Genomic DNA, 16,805 nt, shown 5'->3' on the forward strand with positions numbered 1-16,805 from the left:
ATTGTAAGATTATAACTTCACCAACAAAAATTGTTCCCCAAGATTGTTTTTAACAACAGCCTTGTCTTTCACATATGTTATGTACTAACATAATGTAGATAGTAACTTGTCGATATTTCATCACGACGTCAGCACATGTTTGTGCAGTTGACTTGAGTCAGAGAAATCTATGAGGCTGTGCTTTTCCTTTTCTTTTTTTTTGATCTGGTGCTGAAACATTTTCATTAGTGGGCCCGTTGTACCAAATTTACATTGGCCTTCACTGCGTTGTAGCTTACCTGCCTGCTGGACTGAGGGGGTCTTTTGGGTCATCAGGGACTTTTGGATCATCTGGGTCTTTTGGGTCCTCTGGGACTTTTGGATGTTATGGGTCTTTTGGGTCCTCAGGGACTTAAGGGTATTTTGGGTGCTCAGAGATTTTTGGGTCCTCAGGGACTTAAGGGTATTTTGGGTGCTCAGAGATTTTTGGGTCCTCTGGGTCTTTTGGGTCCTCGGGGACCTTTGGGTCGTCCGGGGTCTTTAGGGTCTTCAAAGGTCGAATAGGTCTCAGCAGTCAGCAGTCCAAAGGGTTAAAGGGTACATTTCAAAAGTACGTAATTAATTAATACACAAAAAGTATATGACACACACACACACACACACACACACACACACACACACACACACACACACACACATCCATTTTTAGTAGATTATCATTATAACCTTCCTCCCTCCTTTTGACTGCAGAGAGGAGATGTGAATGGCTGGAGTGGAATGTTTTGATCTCACGCCACTGATGGTGATGCTGCTGCTGCTGCTACTAAAGTTTGCATAACTGTGTATTTTGATTGGCCTTTTCCAACGGTGTGGGGAGGCATGGTGGTTGGGAAAATGGGATTGGTGGACTTTACATGCTCATATTGGTTCTGTTGAAACCAGACAATGGTTTTCACTGACTGCTGGTAAACATTTTCTGGTTTTAAGTGCTTGGTGCTATGTTCAAATACACATTGCATAATCACAAAACTCTGCTGTGATGAATTGAGAATAATTTCCTCAAAATAAACCAGTGAGATTGCAAAATGCATTTTGGGTTTGAATTTTAAATTGATGAAGCATTTGTTTTATTTTTAAAATTAATTTGGTAATTTATGCTGAAGCTGGATCGATCTACCTATTGACAATCTGCATGATGGTGACATGGGGTATGCACAAGTGGTTATTTACAATGGTCACATGCCTCAGGGCAGCCGTTTGCAACACCTTGAGGAGAGCGCTTAATTGCAAACTCGGAGTGTCAATCGGGTCAAGTCACCATCATGCAGATTCGGTCGGTCAATCACCTGTTGCCTTGATTTTCTTTTGATTTTTTTTCAAATTTAATTTTGAAACTATTTGCACCACAAAAGCAAATGAGCAAAGCCACCTTCATTGTCAACAAATTCTCTTCCAACAAATACTCAAACAAAATTGTGATCCTAGTCCAAATAAAATTTTGAACCGATTTGTACCACAAGAGCAATCGGATTGCGGACCCTCGCCAGGATGTAATGTGTGGTGGTTATTAGCTGCTATGCTAGTGTGGTTTATTGACATCGATATATGTTCAATTCAATATGGCTGCCGAACCACATGACTGATGTCATCAATTTAATTCGCCCATACAGTTTTTGTGTCGATCATGCTCAACAAATAAAAAAATTATCGGATCAAGATCAAGATCAAAATCCTACTTGTCTAATTATGAAGTCATAATGAAGGCACCGATTACATCATGCAACACGTTCCCAGTATGGAGTACGTAACAGTAGAGCCATGGTTCAATTTTTTCCATGAGTGGTTTCGGAGATATCGAGGTGCAAAGTTTTTCGGTTTTTCTAAGATGGCGTCCATACCACGTGACCTATGACGTCATAAAATTCTACTGGAGGAGGTGCTCCCATGGTGAAAATTGGTTGGCAATCGGACCAACGGTTGCAGAGAAAAGCATACTTATGTTCTGTGTGGACAAACAGACAGTCAAACAAATGGACCCAAATGCAATACCCTCTTCTCTGGTGAGGGTAACCAGTAAAGCCACCTTGATTGTCAACAAATACTCAAACAAAATTAGTGGTCCCAGCTCTTCCACGATCCTCGACTGTATTATAAAAATACAGGGTGACCATAAAAAAGTGGTACCGACATTATTTCTAACTTCCTCAGTACGAATGATATTGTCGTGTGACAGCTCTCAGTTAACAGCGGGAGAGTCACGGAAGGCAATCGATTTTTTCCATGAGTGGTTACGGAGATATAGAGGTGCAAATTTTTTCGGCTTTGTAGCCCAAGACCTTCACACCTTCACTCTTTCATTCCTCTTTTCTCCCGCCTCTGGAACAAACTCCCCCACTCCCTTCAATCCCACTCCTCCCTCTAGGTCTTTAAAACAGCTGTTCACCACCATCTCTTATCTTCCCCCATCCAAAACCTTGATCTTTTCTACCCCTGCTAATTTCACCCCAAATCCTCTTTTTTGAAATACCAACTTCTTTCCTGGAAGTCCTTGGTGTCCTTGTGTTTATACTTCTCCCACCCCCCCCCCCCCCCCTTCCCATGCCGCCTCCCCCCAAGCCCTCTCCCTCCCACACATTCCTGATGTCCCTCACAAATGTGTTTATGTGCTTCCCCTTCTCTCCCCATCTTGTCTACCGCTCCCCTTTTTATATACTTTGTTTGTTTGTCTGTTTGATTTGTTTGTGTGATAAATGTTAGCTCTTTCACCGAGCCTCGATTATGTATACAAAAAAAAAGAAAAAAAACTGTGTGTGCCTGCCAAGTTGGGGTTGTCAGCCCTATTTCTTGATGCCTGGATTCCAGTAGGTTTTATTATTAGGGTGTTTAATGTGGGATTCTAGCCCAATGTGTGGTGCGGTGCCAAAAGAGCCAAAGGGGTAAATCACATCGGGAATGACGTACAAGGAATTACTTAACCTAATGCTTGAGCTAAATAACATGCCCCGTCCCCTCGTGACGGGGACAAATATACAACTTAATCTGACGTTCGGACTAAACATGTCCTCTACTTATTACATGGTGGTGGTTCTTCATCTTCTTCACGAAAGTCTGAGCATGCTACCGACACAAATCTACCTGGTCTGAAGTCATCTCTACCCCAACGACATAACATCTTACTTTTTGCAGATGTGCAAAGTGGAGTTCATGTATCATCATTAGATTGAAATTTAGACAAGATAGCTCCATTTTCTCAAGATGTTGTGGACAACCAAATAAAAATAGTTTTCAGTCAAAATCTACTTGAGACCAAAATCCTTCAAGAAGATTCGAACCGAGTTCAGGGTAAGATGCTTAAAGTCACATTTTTCGAGAGTGTAATCACGATGTTAAGTGAGGACCAAATGTATGTAGATATGATACATCCAGAAATGTGGGAATTTTGCATCTTGTGAATCATTTCACACATTATCTGGACCAGAATTGCAATGAGATTATGCAATTGGGAATCCTTCATTCCCTCCCCAACCCTGTTTTTGCAATAAGCCACTGTGCGTTCTCAAACGTAATTGTGCAACCTGGGTGGAGAGGAGTCTGAAAATAATCCCCCCCCCCCCCTCTCCCACCCCCCATGACATGTTTCACACAAATTTATTCATCCACCTTGTTTTTTGTTCTCCAATATTTGGTCCGTGCTGCCACAACCCACTGCAGCACAAGCTACTTATCTGGTTTCATCTGATCTTGTCTGACTGCCTTGCAGTGCAAAGAACTTGCTCACTTTTGCACACTTTCAGGATAGTAGGTGCTGCAGTTCCAACATGGAAAGTATTCCAGCTTTGTCTACCACTGCAAACATTTTTCCCATTGCATGTTTGCATATGGAAACCAGAATGGCTCTTGGTGGAGTGGATACCGACGCCTGGTGAACAGTTTACGCTTTGTAGCCCATTGATAGGACGGATCGGCATCCAGACCTCAACCAAAATATAATCAGCTTGTTGTTACCTTCCCAATTCCCAAGGTTTTGTCATAACCCATCCACAACTTTTTGAGATATCTTGCTCACAGACAAACAGCCCAGGTGAAAACATAACCTCCATCCACCTCCGGTGGTGGAAGTAACAAACAAATTGACAACCCACTGGGTACTAAAAAATGGCGAGCTATTGAAGACCCAACTGAGTGGGCAAATTGTAGATCAGCAAAAGCAAGCCAAACACCAAACTGGATGGTAGTTGACTCACAAGGAGCTAATCAGCCTTTTAGTGGATCATGTTTTTAGTTCCACTCTCACCAGGCACTCTCCTGACAAAAAAAACTGGTAGTAGAACCAGTAACAGTTAAAATACCTGACCAAAGATGATATAAGATTAATGTGTCAGTGAATGATACATAGACACTGAAGATCACCTGCTAAAACATACTGTAGCAGCCCTGGGTCAGTGGTCTACTAAGAGGGGGTAGCCTCGGTTCCCCTCCAACTTGCCAGGCCTGAGGCTACCGTGCATTAATAACTTTGTGCCGCAGCAGGTTGCTAATCAACCGCAGATGCCAACCAGTTAATCAGTTATTCATGTGCTTCAGTATCTGCCGTCGAATACCATTTACCTGAATGTCATGTGACCTTTGGACCGGGATACGCGCCCTTGGCTATGCAGCAATCTTATCTTAATTAAATCTTTTAATGATGGCAGCTGAGCACCCGCTTGGTGCAAGCTGGATTAATGAGCCAATTAGTCGGGGAATGATAGTCTCCCTTGCTAAACTAGTGCGAACGCGCTGGATCAATGGAAGAAAAGACGGGCACGAATAGATTGGAAAGGAACTTCAAGGGATTTATTAGAATTTTTAAAAAGGCACAGGAGGGATCAAGAAAATGGGGGAAGGGGGAGAGAACTCAAGGGCTTTAATGTTCATGGGAGGGGAAGGTACAAGCAAAGGGAGCAATGGGGGGAATGTAAATCAAAATGTACAAACAGTCGCTACAACGAAGGGTGCAGCGATATTTATAAGCAGGAAAGAAAATGACCGAGAGCAAAACCTTAACCTATGCCTTATCTATCACTATTACACAGTACAGGGTGCCCAGCAGACATTCATGGAGGGAGAAAAGAACAGAAGATAGAGACAGTGTGAGGATCACGGCCTCTCGCTTACCCGGCGAAAGCGGTCGTGCTTTCACAACCCAACGATAAAGAAGGGGGTAAAGATCGAAATAATACTGAGGTGACGATGGTGGAATGAGAGTCAAGTTGCAGGTGAAGTGCGTGTAATGTGGATGATGCAAGAGGGAATGCGAAAGTGTGTGTGCGTTTAAGAAAGAAAGATAAGAATAAAAAAGTGTGAGAGGATAGTCCTACTGTGTGAGTCTAAAAGGAATATGTGAGCACAACTTGGTTTGGCCCACCTCGGTTTGCTTGCTTCGTCGACGCCAAGGCCTCGAGCTATGAACCGCCAATGCGAGCACCACCACTCGAGCTCAGATCGTCCACCAACGCACATGCAGTGAGAGCATGCAGGCACGCAGGCAGGGAGTGGCAGCCGGAGAGAGGGAGTGAGGGCCTTTGTCAGTGGTGCTTTTATAATCCATTAGCGAGGGCGGGGCCTGCCAGTACAATCTAGAAGGTTCTCGGTGCAATCCATGATGCTGATTGGCACATCGCCACTTCGCTCCGCCTTCACCAGCCTTTCACAGCCGATGTGCCCCAGAAGGCACTTCAGACGCACCACGGCATGGGGCTTTGCAATTAACATGGGTGGGAGGGGTAGCGACTTGCCCTCAGCATGGGATGAATGCTTGAAGCGTATAATAGTTTTGTAAAAACAGACGGAGCGATTAATGTCCACAGGACGCAAATGGTGAATTATCGCCTCTGTTCTGAGGTAAAACCAAGTCTGGCGAATGAAAGCGTTGGCCGCCGCCTCCAGAGATTTCTCTTCCAATTCCCCCTCCGTACCATCTGCAGCAAATGCTGCTCGGTTGATGAGGTGAGGGTGATGGCACGTGAGAGTCATGTGTAGTTGGATCCAATGTTGTGGCGAGTGGAGGTTTTTCAGGTGGCAATGAATGGCGTGTACAATGTCTTAATGCAATGGAAATTAACATGAAAATTATAATGAAAACAAAATAAAGTGGAACTAAAAAATGTATTTAATAAAAGCTAAGTGTGGTGTCCTTATCGTGTAACAAAGGGGAAGATTCAGAGACTGGAAGATGAGGGGAAGGGGAGATTTGGCGCACGATTAAAACCAGCTTTTGGCGCAATATGCAAATTAGCACGCACATTGTACAGCACACCCACGAAGCTCATACAGTCACGTGAAAAAGTAAGCACACCCCATGTAAAGTTTTGACTTTTTCAACATATTTCAACATACAGCTATTTCATCTTCATTTCAACAATATTGATAGATAAAGGTGATATAACATAACAAATATCATGAAACATTTACATTTTGTAGTCCATTGTATAATTTAAATAAGCATAAATGAAAATTTCGCATGTGGAAAAAGTAAGTAAACCCTTGGCTCTAATAGGTGGTATTGCCCCCTTTGGCAGAAACAACCTCAAGTAGGCGTTTCTTATAATGATCTACCAGTCTCTGACATCGACTGGGAGAAATTTTTGCCCACTCCTCCATGCAGAATTCTTTCAGCTGTGTGATGTTTGAGGGGTTTCTGCATGCACAGCTCGTTTCAAATCCCCCCACAACATCTCGATGGGATTTAGATCCGGGCTTTGACTTGGCCATTCCAGAACCCTCCATTTCTTTCTTTTCAGCCATTCCTTGGTGGATTTACTGGTGTGTTTAGGGTCATTGTCATGTTGCAAGGTCCACCTTCGGTTGAGCTTTGTTACGGATTCGTCACTTCCGTTGTGGTTTTCATCCACTTGAAACATTTCTGGTTCCATGTATTAAATATTATTGTTGTTTGAGGGAAATAGCTATTATTATTGTCAAAAGGTAAAAGGTTAATGTTTTAAATGAAACAGGAACTGGACGAAGAGGAAGAGGAGAAAAGAGGGCGGAGCGAGTGAGTCGGACAAGAAAGCAGAGCTGCTCCGAGTTCTGAAGCAAACGTTGTCGAACGGGAGTCACTAGCAAACTTTCGGGTTTCCTGGGAAAGGGATTCCTGCGACAGAGTTGTCATCGCTGTGACCGATCAACCTGCGTGTCAGGTTTTTGGCGGTGGATTCCGAGGAGAATTATCGTCGGGCCGTTACGTCTCAAGAACGGGTCGTCGGCCATTTTGACTCGCGTGTCGAGCAAGGTTTCTTTGTTTCGTCAGCCGTTTTCACCGCTTTCAGACGTATTCGGTGTGTGTATGTGCACCGTGGCTTTTGAAGATTAATTTGCGGTTCGCCGACTGTGAGCCGTGAAAGTCCATACCCGAGGGTGTGATTTCCCAGTTGCCTGGAGGGCACCTTTGGATTTCCCAGTCACCTTAAGGGCGCCTTTGCACAGCTTTGGCCGTGTGACTGTGACTATCATCCGAACGGGATTCTGGTCTCGATTGGACATTGATCTGTCGATCGCTGGAGCGGATCGACAATGGCTTGAAGCCGGGGATTAGAGACATTGGGGATGTTCTTGTTTCACTCACTTGGAGCACAGTGAGTTATATATTACAAAACTGAATGTACCATCATAGGGTATTGATTGTACTTTTGATTCATATTATTGTTGTACTGTTATTCTTGTGTGATCTTAATACAATATTTGTTTGTGAGTAACAATTGGTGTGGCTTCACCATTGATCTTTGACATACAGAATAACACATTTTTCTGCCGTGACTCCTCTCGGGGCTCGGAGGTACACCGTGACCAGGGGGTCGGGGAGGAGCACGTAACGGCTTCAAATCTCCGACAGATGGCCTCACATTATCCTCAAGCACCCTCTGGTACAATGAAGAATTCATAGTGGATTCTCTGATGGTGAGATGCCCAGGCCCTGATGCAGCAAAGCTGCCCCCAAACCATAATATTTCCACCACCATGCTTTACAGTTGGTATCAGGTTCTTGTGGTCAAATGCTGTCTTTGGTTTTCGCCAAACATGTCTTCTGGTACTGTGGCCAAATAGCTCTACCTTTGACTCATCTGTCCAGAGCACATTGTTCCAAAAGTGCTGGTCTTTGCCTAGGTGTTCATTGGCAAACTTTAGTCTTGCCCTAATGTTCTTTCTGGACAGCAACGGTTTCCTCCTGGCACACCTCCCATGTAGATCAAATTTGTGCAGCCTCTTTCTAATGGTAGACTCGTGCACTTTGACATCAACAGTGGCAAGAGCTACCTGTAGGTCCCATGATGACATTCTGGGGTTCTTAGAGACTTCTTTCAGCATCTTGCGGTCTGCTCTCGGGCTGAACTTGCTGGGGCGGCCTGGCCTGAACAATTTGGCAGTTGTTTGGAATCTTTTCCACTTGTAGATGATCTTCCGGACAGTCGGATGATTGATTTCAAATTGTTTGGAGATCTTTTTAAATCCCTTCCCAGACTCGTAGGTATCTATAACCTTCTTTCTGAAGGCCTCAGAGAGCTCTTTTGATCTAGGCATGGTGACGCCGCACACTTCAACAACAAAGAGCAAACCAAACTAAATGTTTGAGGTTTAAATAAGACAGGTTCCTCCAAGATCCTCTCTGACGATGTTCTAATCATTTGCACCTGATTCTAATTTTAGGTATTTGAAGTATTGATAAATGGCCGGGGTGTACTTACTTTTTCCACATGTGAAATTTGCATTTATGTTTATTTAAATTATACAATGGACTACAAAATGTAAATGTTTCATGATATTTGTTATATTATATTACATGGGGTGTACTTACTTTTTCACATGACTATGTAATTTACAATTAACCCCTAGAAAATGGGGAGAAAAGGGGTTAAAAAAAAAACCTCTCTACCCTTCACCAACGCATTTATGGACAGTTATCCCACTACGCAATGGGAAGGAGCATTTCTAATACGAGCAACGGTACCCGCCCTAAGGGCGGGGCTTCAATTGGGAGGCGCAAATGATTATTTAAACGATTTATATAAACATCCGTTAAATATCACACGCAAATCATCAAAATCTAAACAGTATTCTTAAAATTTCAGTAAAAAACCACATCACTGTTCATATCGGTAAATATTATTCCATCGTGTTTCAAATCGTGATATAAACTACGCTTTTCTTTCGGTAAAAAAAAAGGAATGATTTTGTTTCTCTTTTTCAGCTGAGAACTTCAGGATAGACGACATTGCTGATAAAAGTTGAATCTTTTGCTGAATCATTCCAAATCATTGCTGAATCTTTAGAGTCCTTGGAGTCATTTGTGTCTTTTGGGTCATTTGGGTCCTCGGGGTCTTTTGGGTCTTCTGATTCATCGGAGTCTTTTGGGTCCTCTAGGTCTTTTGAGTATTTTGGGTCCTCAATCTAGATATTTGGGGTATTTAAGGGTCTTTGGGGTCCACTCGGTATTTAAGGGTCTTCTGGGTATTTTCGATTGTTTGGGGTCTTTAAGGGTCATTGGGATATTTTGAGTCTTGGGGTCTTTGTCTTTTTGATCCTTTGGGTCTCCAGGGTCTTTTTGATCTTTGGGTCTTTAACAGTCTTCAGCATAGTTTGTCTTTTGGGTGTTTGTGGTCCTTTGGGTCTTTAAGGGTCTTGGGGTCTTTGGAGTATTTGGAGTTTTCAGTCTTTTAAGTCCTCTGGGTCATTTGTGTCCTTGGTCTTCATGGTATTCATTAAACACCCAAAAGACCCCAAATACCCTGGTATTTTAAGGGTCTTTTGGGTCTTTAGGGTATTTGGGGTATTTTGCATCTTTAACAGTCTTCAGGATATTTTGGGTCTTCGGGGCCCATTGGGTCTTCTCGGTATTTTGGGTCTTCACGGTCCTTTGGGGTCTTCTGCATTCTTGGGGTCTTTTGGGTCCTCTAGATCGTTTGATTCCTCTGGGTCATTTGAGTTCTTGGGGTTGTTTGGTTCTTTTGGATCCTCAGTCTTTTGGGTCTTCAGGGTCCATTGGGTCTTTTTAGTATTTAGGGTTTTCAGGGTCCATTGGGTATTTTTAGCATTTGGGGTCTTTTTTAGTATTTTGGGTCTTTTTAGTATTTTGGGTGTTTTTAGTATTTTGGGTCTTTTTAGTATTTTGGGTCTTTAGTATTTTGGGTCTTTTTAGTATTTTGGGTCTTTTTAGTATTTTGGGTCTTTTTAGTATTTTGGGTCTCTTTAGTATTGTGGGTCTTCAGGGTATTTTTGGCGTTTGGGTACATTGGGTATTCGGGTCTTTTGGTTCTTTGGGGTCTATTTAGTATTTTGGGTCTTCAGGGTCTTTGGGGTCAATTGGGTCTTTTTAGTATTTTGGGTCTTTGGGGTCTATTAGGTCTTTGGGGTCTTCATTGTTTTTTTCGTATGTTGTGTCTTCGGGGTGTTTTGGGTCTTCAGGGTATTTTGGGTCTTCAGGGTATTTTGGGTCTTCAGGGTATTTGGGGTCTTTTTAGTATTTTTGGCGTTAGGGGTCCATTGTGTCTTTTTGGTCTTTTGGTTATTTGGGGTCTTCAGGGTATTTTGGATCTTTGGGTCTTCGGAGTGGGGCATTTTGGGTCCTCAGGGTTGTTTTGGGTCTTTTGGATCCTCGGGTTCTTTTGGGTCTTTGGGGTATTTTGGGTCTTCAGAGTCCTTTGGAGTCTTCTGCATCCTTGGGGTCTTTTGGGTCCTCTGGATCATTTGATTCCTCTGGGTCATTTTAGTTCTTGGGGTTGTTTGGGTCTTTGGGGTAATTTGGGTCTTCAAAGTCCTTAGGGTCTTCTGGGTCTTCAAGGTCTTTAACAGTCCACATGGTATTTTGGGTCTTCAGGTATTGTGGATGTTTGAGGTCCATTGGGTCTTCTGGGTCCTTGGGGTATTTTGGGTCCTCAGTCTTTTAGGTCTTTAAACCAGTGGACACACAGTCGTACTAAAGGATTGCCCATTAAATCCCTCCATCCTCAAATCCCTCCTAAAGCACTACTCAAACAGGGGATAGGGACAGACACAGGGACATTGATGGGGACAAGGGGACAGACACACACATTCCTCTGGGTCATTTGAGTTCTTGGGGTTGTTTGGGTCTTCAGGATATTTTGGGTCTTTGGGGTATTTTGGGTGTTTGGGGTATTTTGGGTGTTTGGGGTCCATTGGGTCTTTGGGGTCCATTGGGTCTTTGGGGTCCATTGGGTCTTCGGGGTATTTTGGATCTTCAGAGTCCTTGGGGGGGGGTCTTCTGAGTCCTTGGGGCATTAAAAAAAAATTGTTTTTTTTATGTGGTAGATTAAATGATTTCTTCACGCCTATTGTTTATGTCCTTTGTGACGTCCCTAAAATAAGTAAGTTTTCTGTTTGGAATGTTTTTAATTTTTTGACAGAGAATGAAGCAATTGATCTACCGTCCGTGACTGTGCATGCAGGTTTGAGATGAGAGTCAATACTATTTGCTAAATTCAGAGCCAAAGTACTGCTGAACTGCAGGTTCATGTTCCGATTTATGTTCAATTTCCTCTTCTAGTTTTCAATCTATAAACCTAAATTGAAATTAAGTAGTTAGACCAGTGGTTCTTTTAACCTGGGGTGCACGCATCCCCTGGGGGTGTGAAATGTCATTTCTGGTTAATAAACGAGTGCTAGGAATCAAATTCGAGGTTCTTCAATTCTAAGAGCTGTCCTAAATCGTTCATGTTTGAGAAGGGGTGCGAGAAAATATTTTGAAAACCAAAGGGTGTGGGCACCAAAAAGGTTAAGAACAAGACTTAGACAGACGGACAGGTAGACGATGAATCAAATGCTTAACTCCGTTTTATGATAAGTGTGCGGAGTAATGAACCAATGTTTAAACACAGAGGCATGAACGATACTGATCGGAGAATGGAACATGAATGTGTCGAGTTTTGTTGGTAACAGGTAGTTTCAGAGATTAGCAGGTAAGTCAGATTTTGCAAAAAGCTAAACTCTAAAATAACTTGTCTATTCATGACAGAGATTGTGGAGTAACACAAACGAAACTGAAAACTGTTTTTCAAGAAACCTTTTGGTGCTTTTATTGTATTTTCTGGGTATGGGGTGTTGAATTTTTTATTTTTTTTTGACATGTCCACGGCAACTTTCATAAGCACAGCATATCTAATGTTTCATGCATGATAATGAAGCTTTCAATTGGCCAGTTCCACAAAAAAATAACTTAGATCATACAATGATTCAAAAAATTATCTACCTGATGGGCCACTGTTCCATTGTGAGACGTTGTCTTTTATGGACTCGCTGGGTGAAGTAAGTACTTCCGAACACCAGACCAAACACCCGCTGACGACACATCATGAGCTCCTCTGCCAGTCCTGCCAAAAGATCTAGCAACGGGGTAAGAACCCTCTCCTCGAATGGAACGTAACCCATGCCATTCTTCCTCGGAGCATTCTCCCCTTCATTGTGTGTGAAGTACGTTTCGATGAGTTGCCGTAATGAGGCATAAAAACCAAAGGGGAATTTACTTTGAACCTGAGTATACAACTCTGCTCGTACAGAGGGTGGCTCAGCACAGGCAAGCAGGACCGAGTAGCTGGAGATACCAAGTTCATTGATCATGGCAGCAGCCATTTTAGCATTCATACCACACTGAATCGACCACTCTGTGAATGTTTGAAGATGTTTGGGCCCATTTGCTTGCAGCATGCATCCGAATAATGCTGAAACATAAAATTTGTGATATTATTTGCCAGATGGAAAGTTGCCAAAGGAAAGTTCAATATAACCACATGCCATATCTCAAATGTTGTTTAATCAGGGCCAAATCTCTATTCATGGATCAATGTTCAACTAAAGTCTGCACAGAAAGGGATGTTAAATTACTTTGGAGTGGAGAGGCCAAGAGGGGTGGAAAAAAAGAATCAACTGGAGTTCATAGAACATGATACCACACGCAGTGTTCAAATGCAAACAGGAGGGCCTTGCTGTTCGTGGGGTTACATTTTAGAAAATCACTGTGAACTGCAAATCCGCAAACTTAAGGTGCAATGGGGTAAAATTGGGTTTGTAACTTCAACTTTAAAATTTGGCCAAACTGTACCCTTACTTAAGTTTGTTCATCGTTTTTGTGCTGTTTATTTTTTATTCATGAATAACACAATTAAGAACATAAAATAAAGTTTCTTTTCCTCTATTAAGAACATAAAATAAAGTCGTGTTTTCCTGCATTAAGAACATGAAATAAAGTATTATTTTCCTGCATTTTAAGAACATAAAATAAAGTATTATTTTCCTGCATTAAGAACATGAAATAAAGTATTATTTTCCTGCATTAAGAACATGAAATAAAGTATTATTTTCCTGCATGAAGAACATGAAATAAAGTATTATTTTCCTGCATTAAGAACATGAAATAAAGTTTATTTTCCTGCATTAAGAACATAAAATAAAGTATTATTTTCCTGCATTAAGAACATAAAATAAAGTATTATTTTCCTGCATTAAGAACATGAAATAAAGTTTATTTTCCTGCATTAAGAACATAAAATGAAGTATTCTTTTCCTGCATTAAGAACATAAAATAAAGTATTATTCTCCTGCATTAAGAACATAAAATAAAGTATTATTTTCCTGCATTAAGAACATGAAATAAAGTTTATTTTCCTGCATTAAGAACATAAAATGAAGTATTCTTTTCCTGCATTAAGAACATAAAATAAAGTATTATTTTCCTGCATTAAGAACATAAAATAAAGTATTATTTTCCTGCATTAAGAACATGAAATAAAGTATTATTTTCCTGCATGAAGAACATGAAATAAAGTATTATTCTCCTGCATTAAGAACATAAAATAAAGTATTATTTTCTTGCATGAAGAACATGAAATAAAGTATTATTTTCCTGCATGAAGAACATGAAATAAAGTATTATTCTCCTGCATTAAGAACATGAAATAAAGTATTATTTTCCTGCATTAAGAACATAAAATAAAGTAGTATTTTCCTGCATTAAGAACATGAAATAAAGTATTATTTTCCTGCATTAAGAACATGAAATAAAGTATTATTTTCCTGCATTAAGAACATGAAATAAAGTATTATTTTCCTGCATTAAGAAGATGAAATAAAGTATTATTTTCCTGCATTAAGAACATAAAATAAAGTATTATTTTCCTGCATTAAGAACATGAAATAAAGTATTATTTTCCTGCATTAAGAACATGAAATAAAGTATTATTTTCCTGCATTAAGAACATGAAATAAAGTATTATTTTCCTGCATTAAGAACATAAAATAAAGTAGTATTTTCCTGCATTAAGAACATGAAATAAAGTTTATTTTCCTGCATTAAGAACATGAAATAAAGTAGTATTTTCCTGCATTAAGAACATGAAATAAAGTATTATTTTCCTGCATTAAGAACATGAAATAAAGTATTATTTTCCTGCATTAAGAACATGAAATAAAGTATTATTTTCCTGCATTAAGAAGATGAAATAAAGTAGTATTTTCCTGCATTAAGAACATGAAATAAAGTATTATTTTCCTGCATTAAGAAGATGAAATAAAGTAGTATTTTCCTGCATTAAGAACATGAAATAAAGTAGTATTTTCCTGCATTAAGAACATGAAATAAAGTTTATTTTCCTGCATTAAGAACATGAAATAAAGTATTATTTTCCTGCATTAAGAAGATGAAATAAAGTAGTATTTTCCTGCATTAAGAACACTAGGGCATGCCCGTACTATATCTATATCTAAAATTATATCCCCCCCCGCCCCCTCTATTTACATGAAATGGTTTGGTCCAAAGCGAACGGCTTGCGAGTGGTGACAATCCCCCCCCTCTATTTACATGCAATGGTTTGGTCCAAAGCGAACGGCTTCCGGAGTTTGGTAAAGAAATCGCCATCGCGTGCACAAACGCGCAGGAAAGCGAATGAAACGCAAATTCGTTTTTATTAGTTGTAAAACATAGTTTAACGCCAACATAGTTTGCAAACGTGAAATAAATGAATACGCTCTCAAATGTGCCATCCGAGGCAGAGTGTGCCCGCCACGTTCGGCACACGCGATCGTTCGCTGCTCTCTGATTGGTTGAATCGTTTTTTGGACATAGCTCGGTAAGTAATTGTCCGATTAATATGAAACCTTGAAAAGGCACATCCTCGGGTCCCCAGCAATATACCTGGCAAGTTAAAAGTATATCGGACCCGTGGTTGTCGAGAAACAGCGGTCACAGACAAACAAACGTACAGACAGAGATTACTGGAATTATAGATAGATGAAATAAAGTATTATTTTCCTGCATTAAGAAGATGAAATAAAGTAGTATTTTCCTGCATTAAGAACATGAAATAAAGTATTATTTTCCTGCATTAAGAACATGAAATAAAGTATTATTTTCCTGCATTAAGAACATGAAATAAAGTATTATTTTCTTGCATGAAGAACATGAAATAAAGTATTATTTTCCTGCATGAAGAACATGAAATAAAGTATTATTCTCCTGCATTAAGAACATGAAATAAAGTATTATTTTCCTGCATTAAGAAGATGAAATAAAGTAGTATTTTCCTGCATTAAGAACATGAAATAAAGTTTATTTTCCTGCATTAAGAACATGAAATAAAGTATTATTTTCCTGCATTAAGAACATGAAATAAAGTATTATTTTCCTGCATTAAGAACATAAAATAAAGTATTATTTTTCTGCATTAAGAACATGAAATAAAGTATTACTTTTCTGCATTAAGAAGATGAAATAAAGTATTATTTTCCTGCATTAAGAACATGAAATAAAGTATTATTTTCCTGCATTAAGAACATAAACTAAAGTTTATTTTCTTGAGTTATTATTATTGTGAGGAATTTTGGGGTTGTGATATATATAGATTTAGGTAGATCTGCATAGGTAGGTGCTCCGATGATCATGGGTAGCAAGAACCACTTTGATGTACAGTAAGCCAGGTACCTGTGTAGTCCGGATGTCGGATAAGTTGGATATTTGTCCCCGCCACGATGGGGCGGGGCATGTTATTTAGTTCAGGGATTATGTTAATTCCCTTGTACGTCGTTCCCTCTGTGATCATTCCTTTGTCCCGTATGGCAATGCACCATAGACATTAGTTAGGCCCATTAGTTACACCACACACACTACTTAAATTCCCCTCCGCCACAATAACAATAAAACTCACCGGAAGCCAGTTCGGGGCACTGCCGATAGAACTGCAGCCAGCTATATCACGAACTTGCATAGCAACACTCATTGCTCAGGCAGGCTGAGGCCACGCCCACCTTGCAAAGGATTGGTCGAAGGGTTGATGGGGGGATCACATCATTGGACAAGACACCACCAATAGGAAGACACAAGGCAGGGCGAGTAAGAAGCAGGCCACCGATTGGCAGAGTAAGGAAGGACTGGTGATTGGCCAAGGGAGGGGCAAGAAGCTTCCCCCGGATTGGTGGAAGGGAGCAAGAAGCGACAAACTGATTGGCCACCAACGAATGGCGAGAGAAGTGACGCGGCCATTGGTGGGGAATTGAGCCTGTGAGGTTGGCCGGCAGGGATTGGAGAGAAAGAGAGCTGACGTAACGAGACGGCCAATAAAACGACTGACTAACCAGCATTTTCTATCTCGGTTTTTGGACTGCCTTTCTTGCACTTGGACCTTCGGCTTGCCCTGGACACTCTTCTCTTCTCTTCTCTTCTCTTCTTGCCCTCCGCCATTGCTCTCTGACCTTGGACCCTTGCTTGTTTGGCGACGACGGACGGTGGAGAGACGTTGGAGCGCTGGCGATCCTCCTTCCCTGCGTTCATGCACGGGACATCACAA

General features: G+C 40.9%; 1 protein-coding gene across 2 annotated transcripts in view; it reads left to right on the forward strand.

Moving 5' to 3' along the window:
* LOC137431915 (protein-L-isoaspartate(D-aspartate) O-methyltransferase) overlaps window positions 1-1,069 on the forward strand; it is a 30,940-nt gene extending 29,871 nt beyond the window's left edge. For both annotated transcript variants that reach the window (XM_068123751.2, XM_068123750.2), the window contains one exon: window positions 730-1,069. Coding sequence is in view for 1 of the 2 variants with exons in the window: in XM_068123750.2 (XP_067979851.1) it covers window positions 730-742 (13 nt within the window). In the remaining variant the exon portion in view is untranslated. The remainder of the gene's footprint in view (window positions 1-729) is intronic.
* The last annotated feature ends 15,736 nt before the right edge of the window (window positions 1,070-16,805 follow it).

Source organism: Myxine glutinosa, chromosome 1 (genome assembly GCF_964187855.1).
Source record: "Myxine glutinosa chromosome 1, kmMyxGlut1.1, whole genome shotgun sequence".
NCBI lineage: Eukaryota > Metazoa > Chordata > Myxini > Myxiniformes > Myxinidae > Myxine > Myxine glutinosa.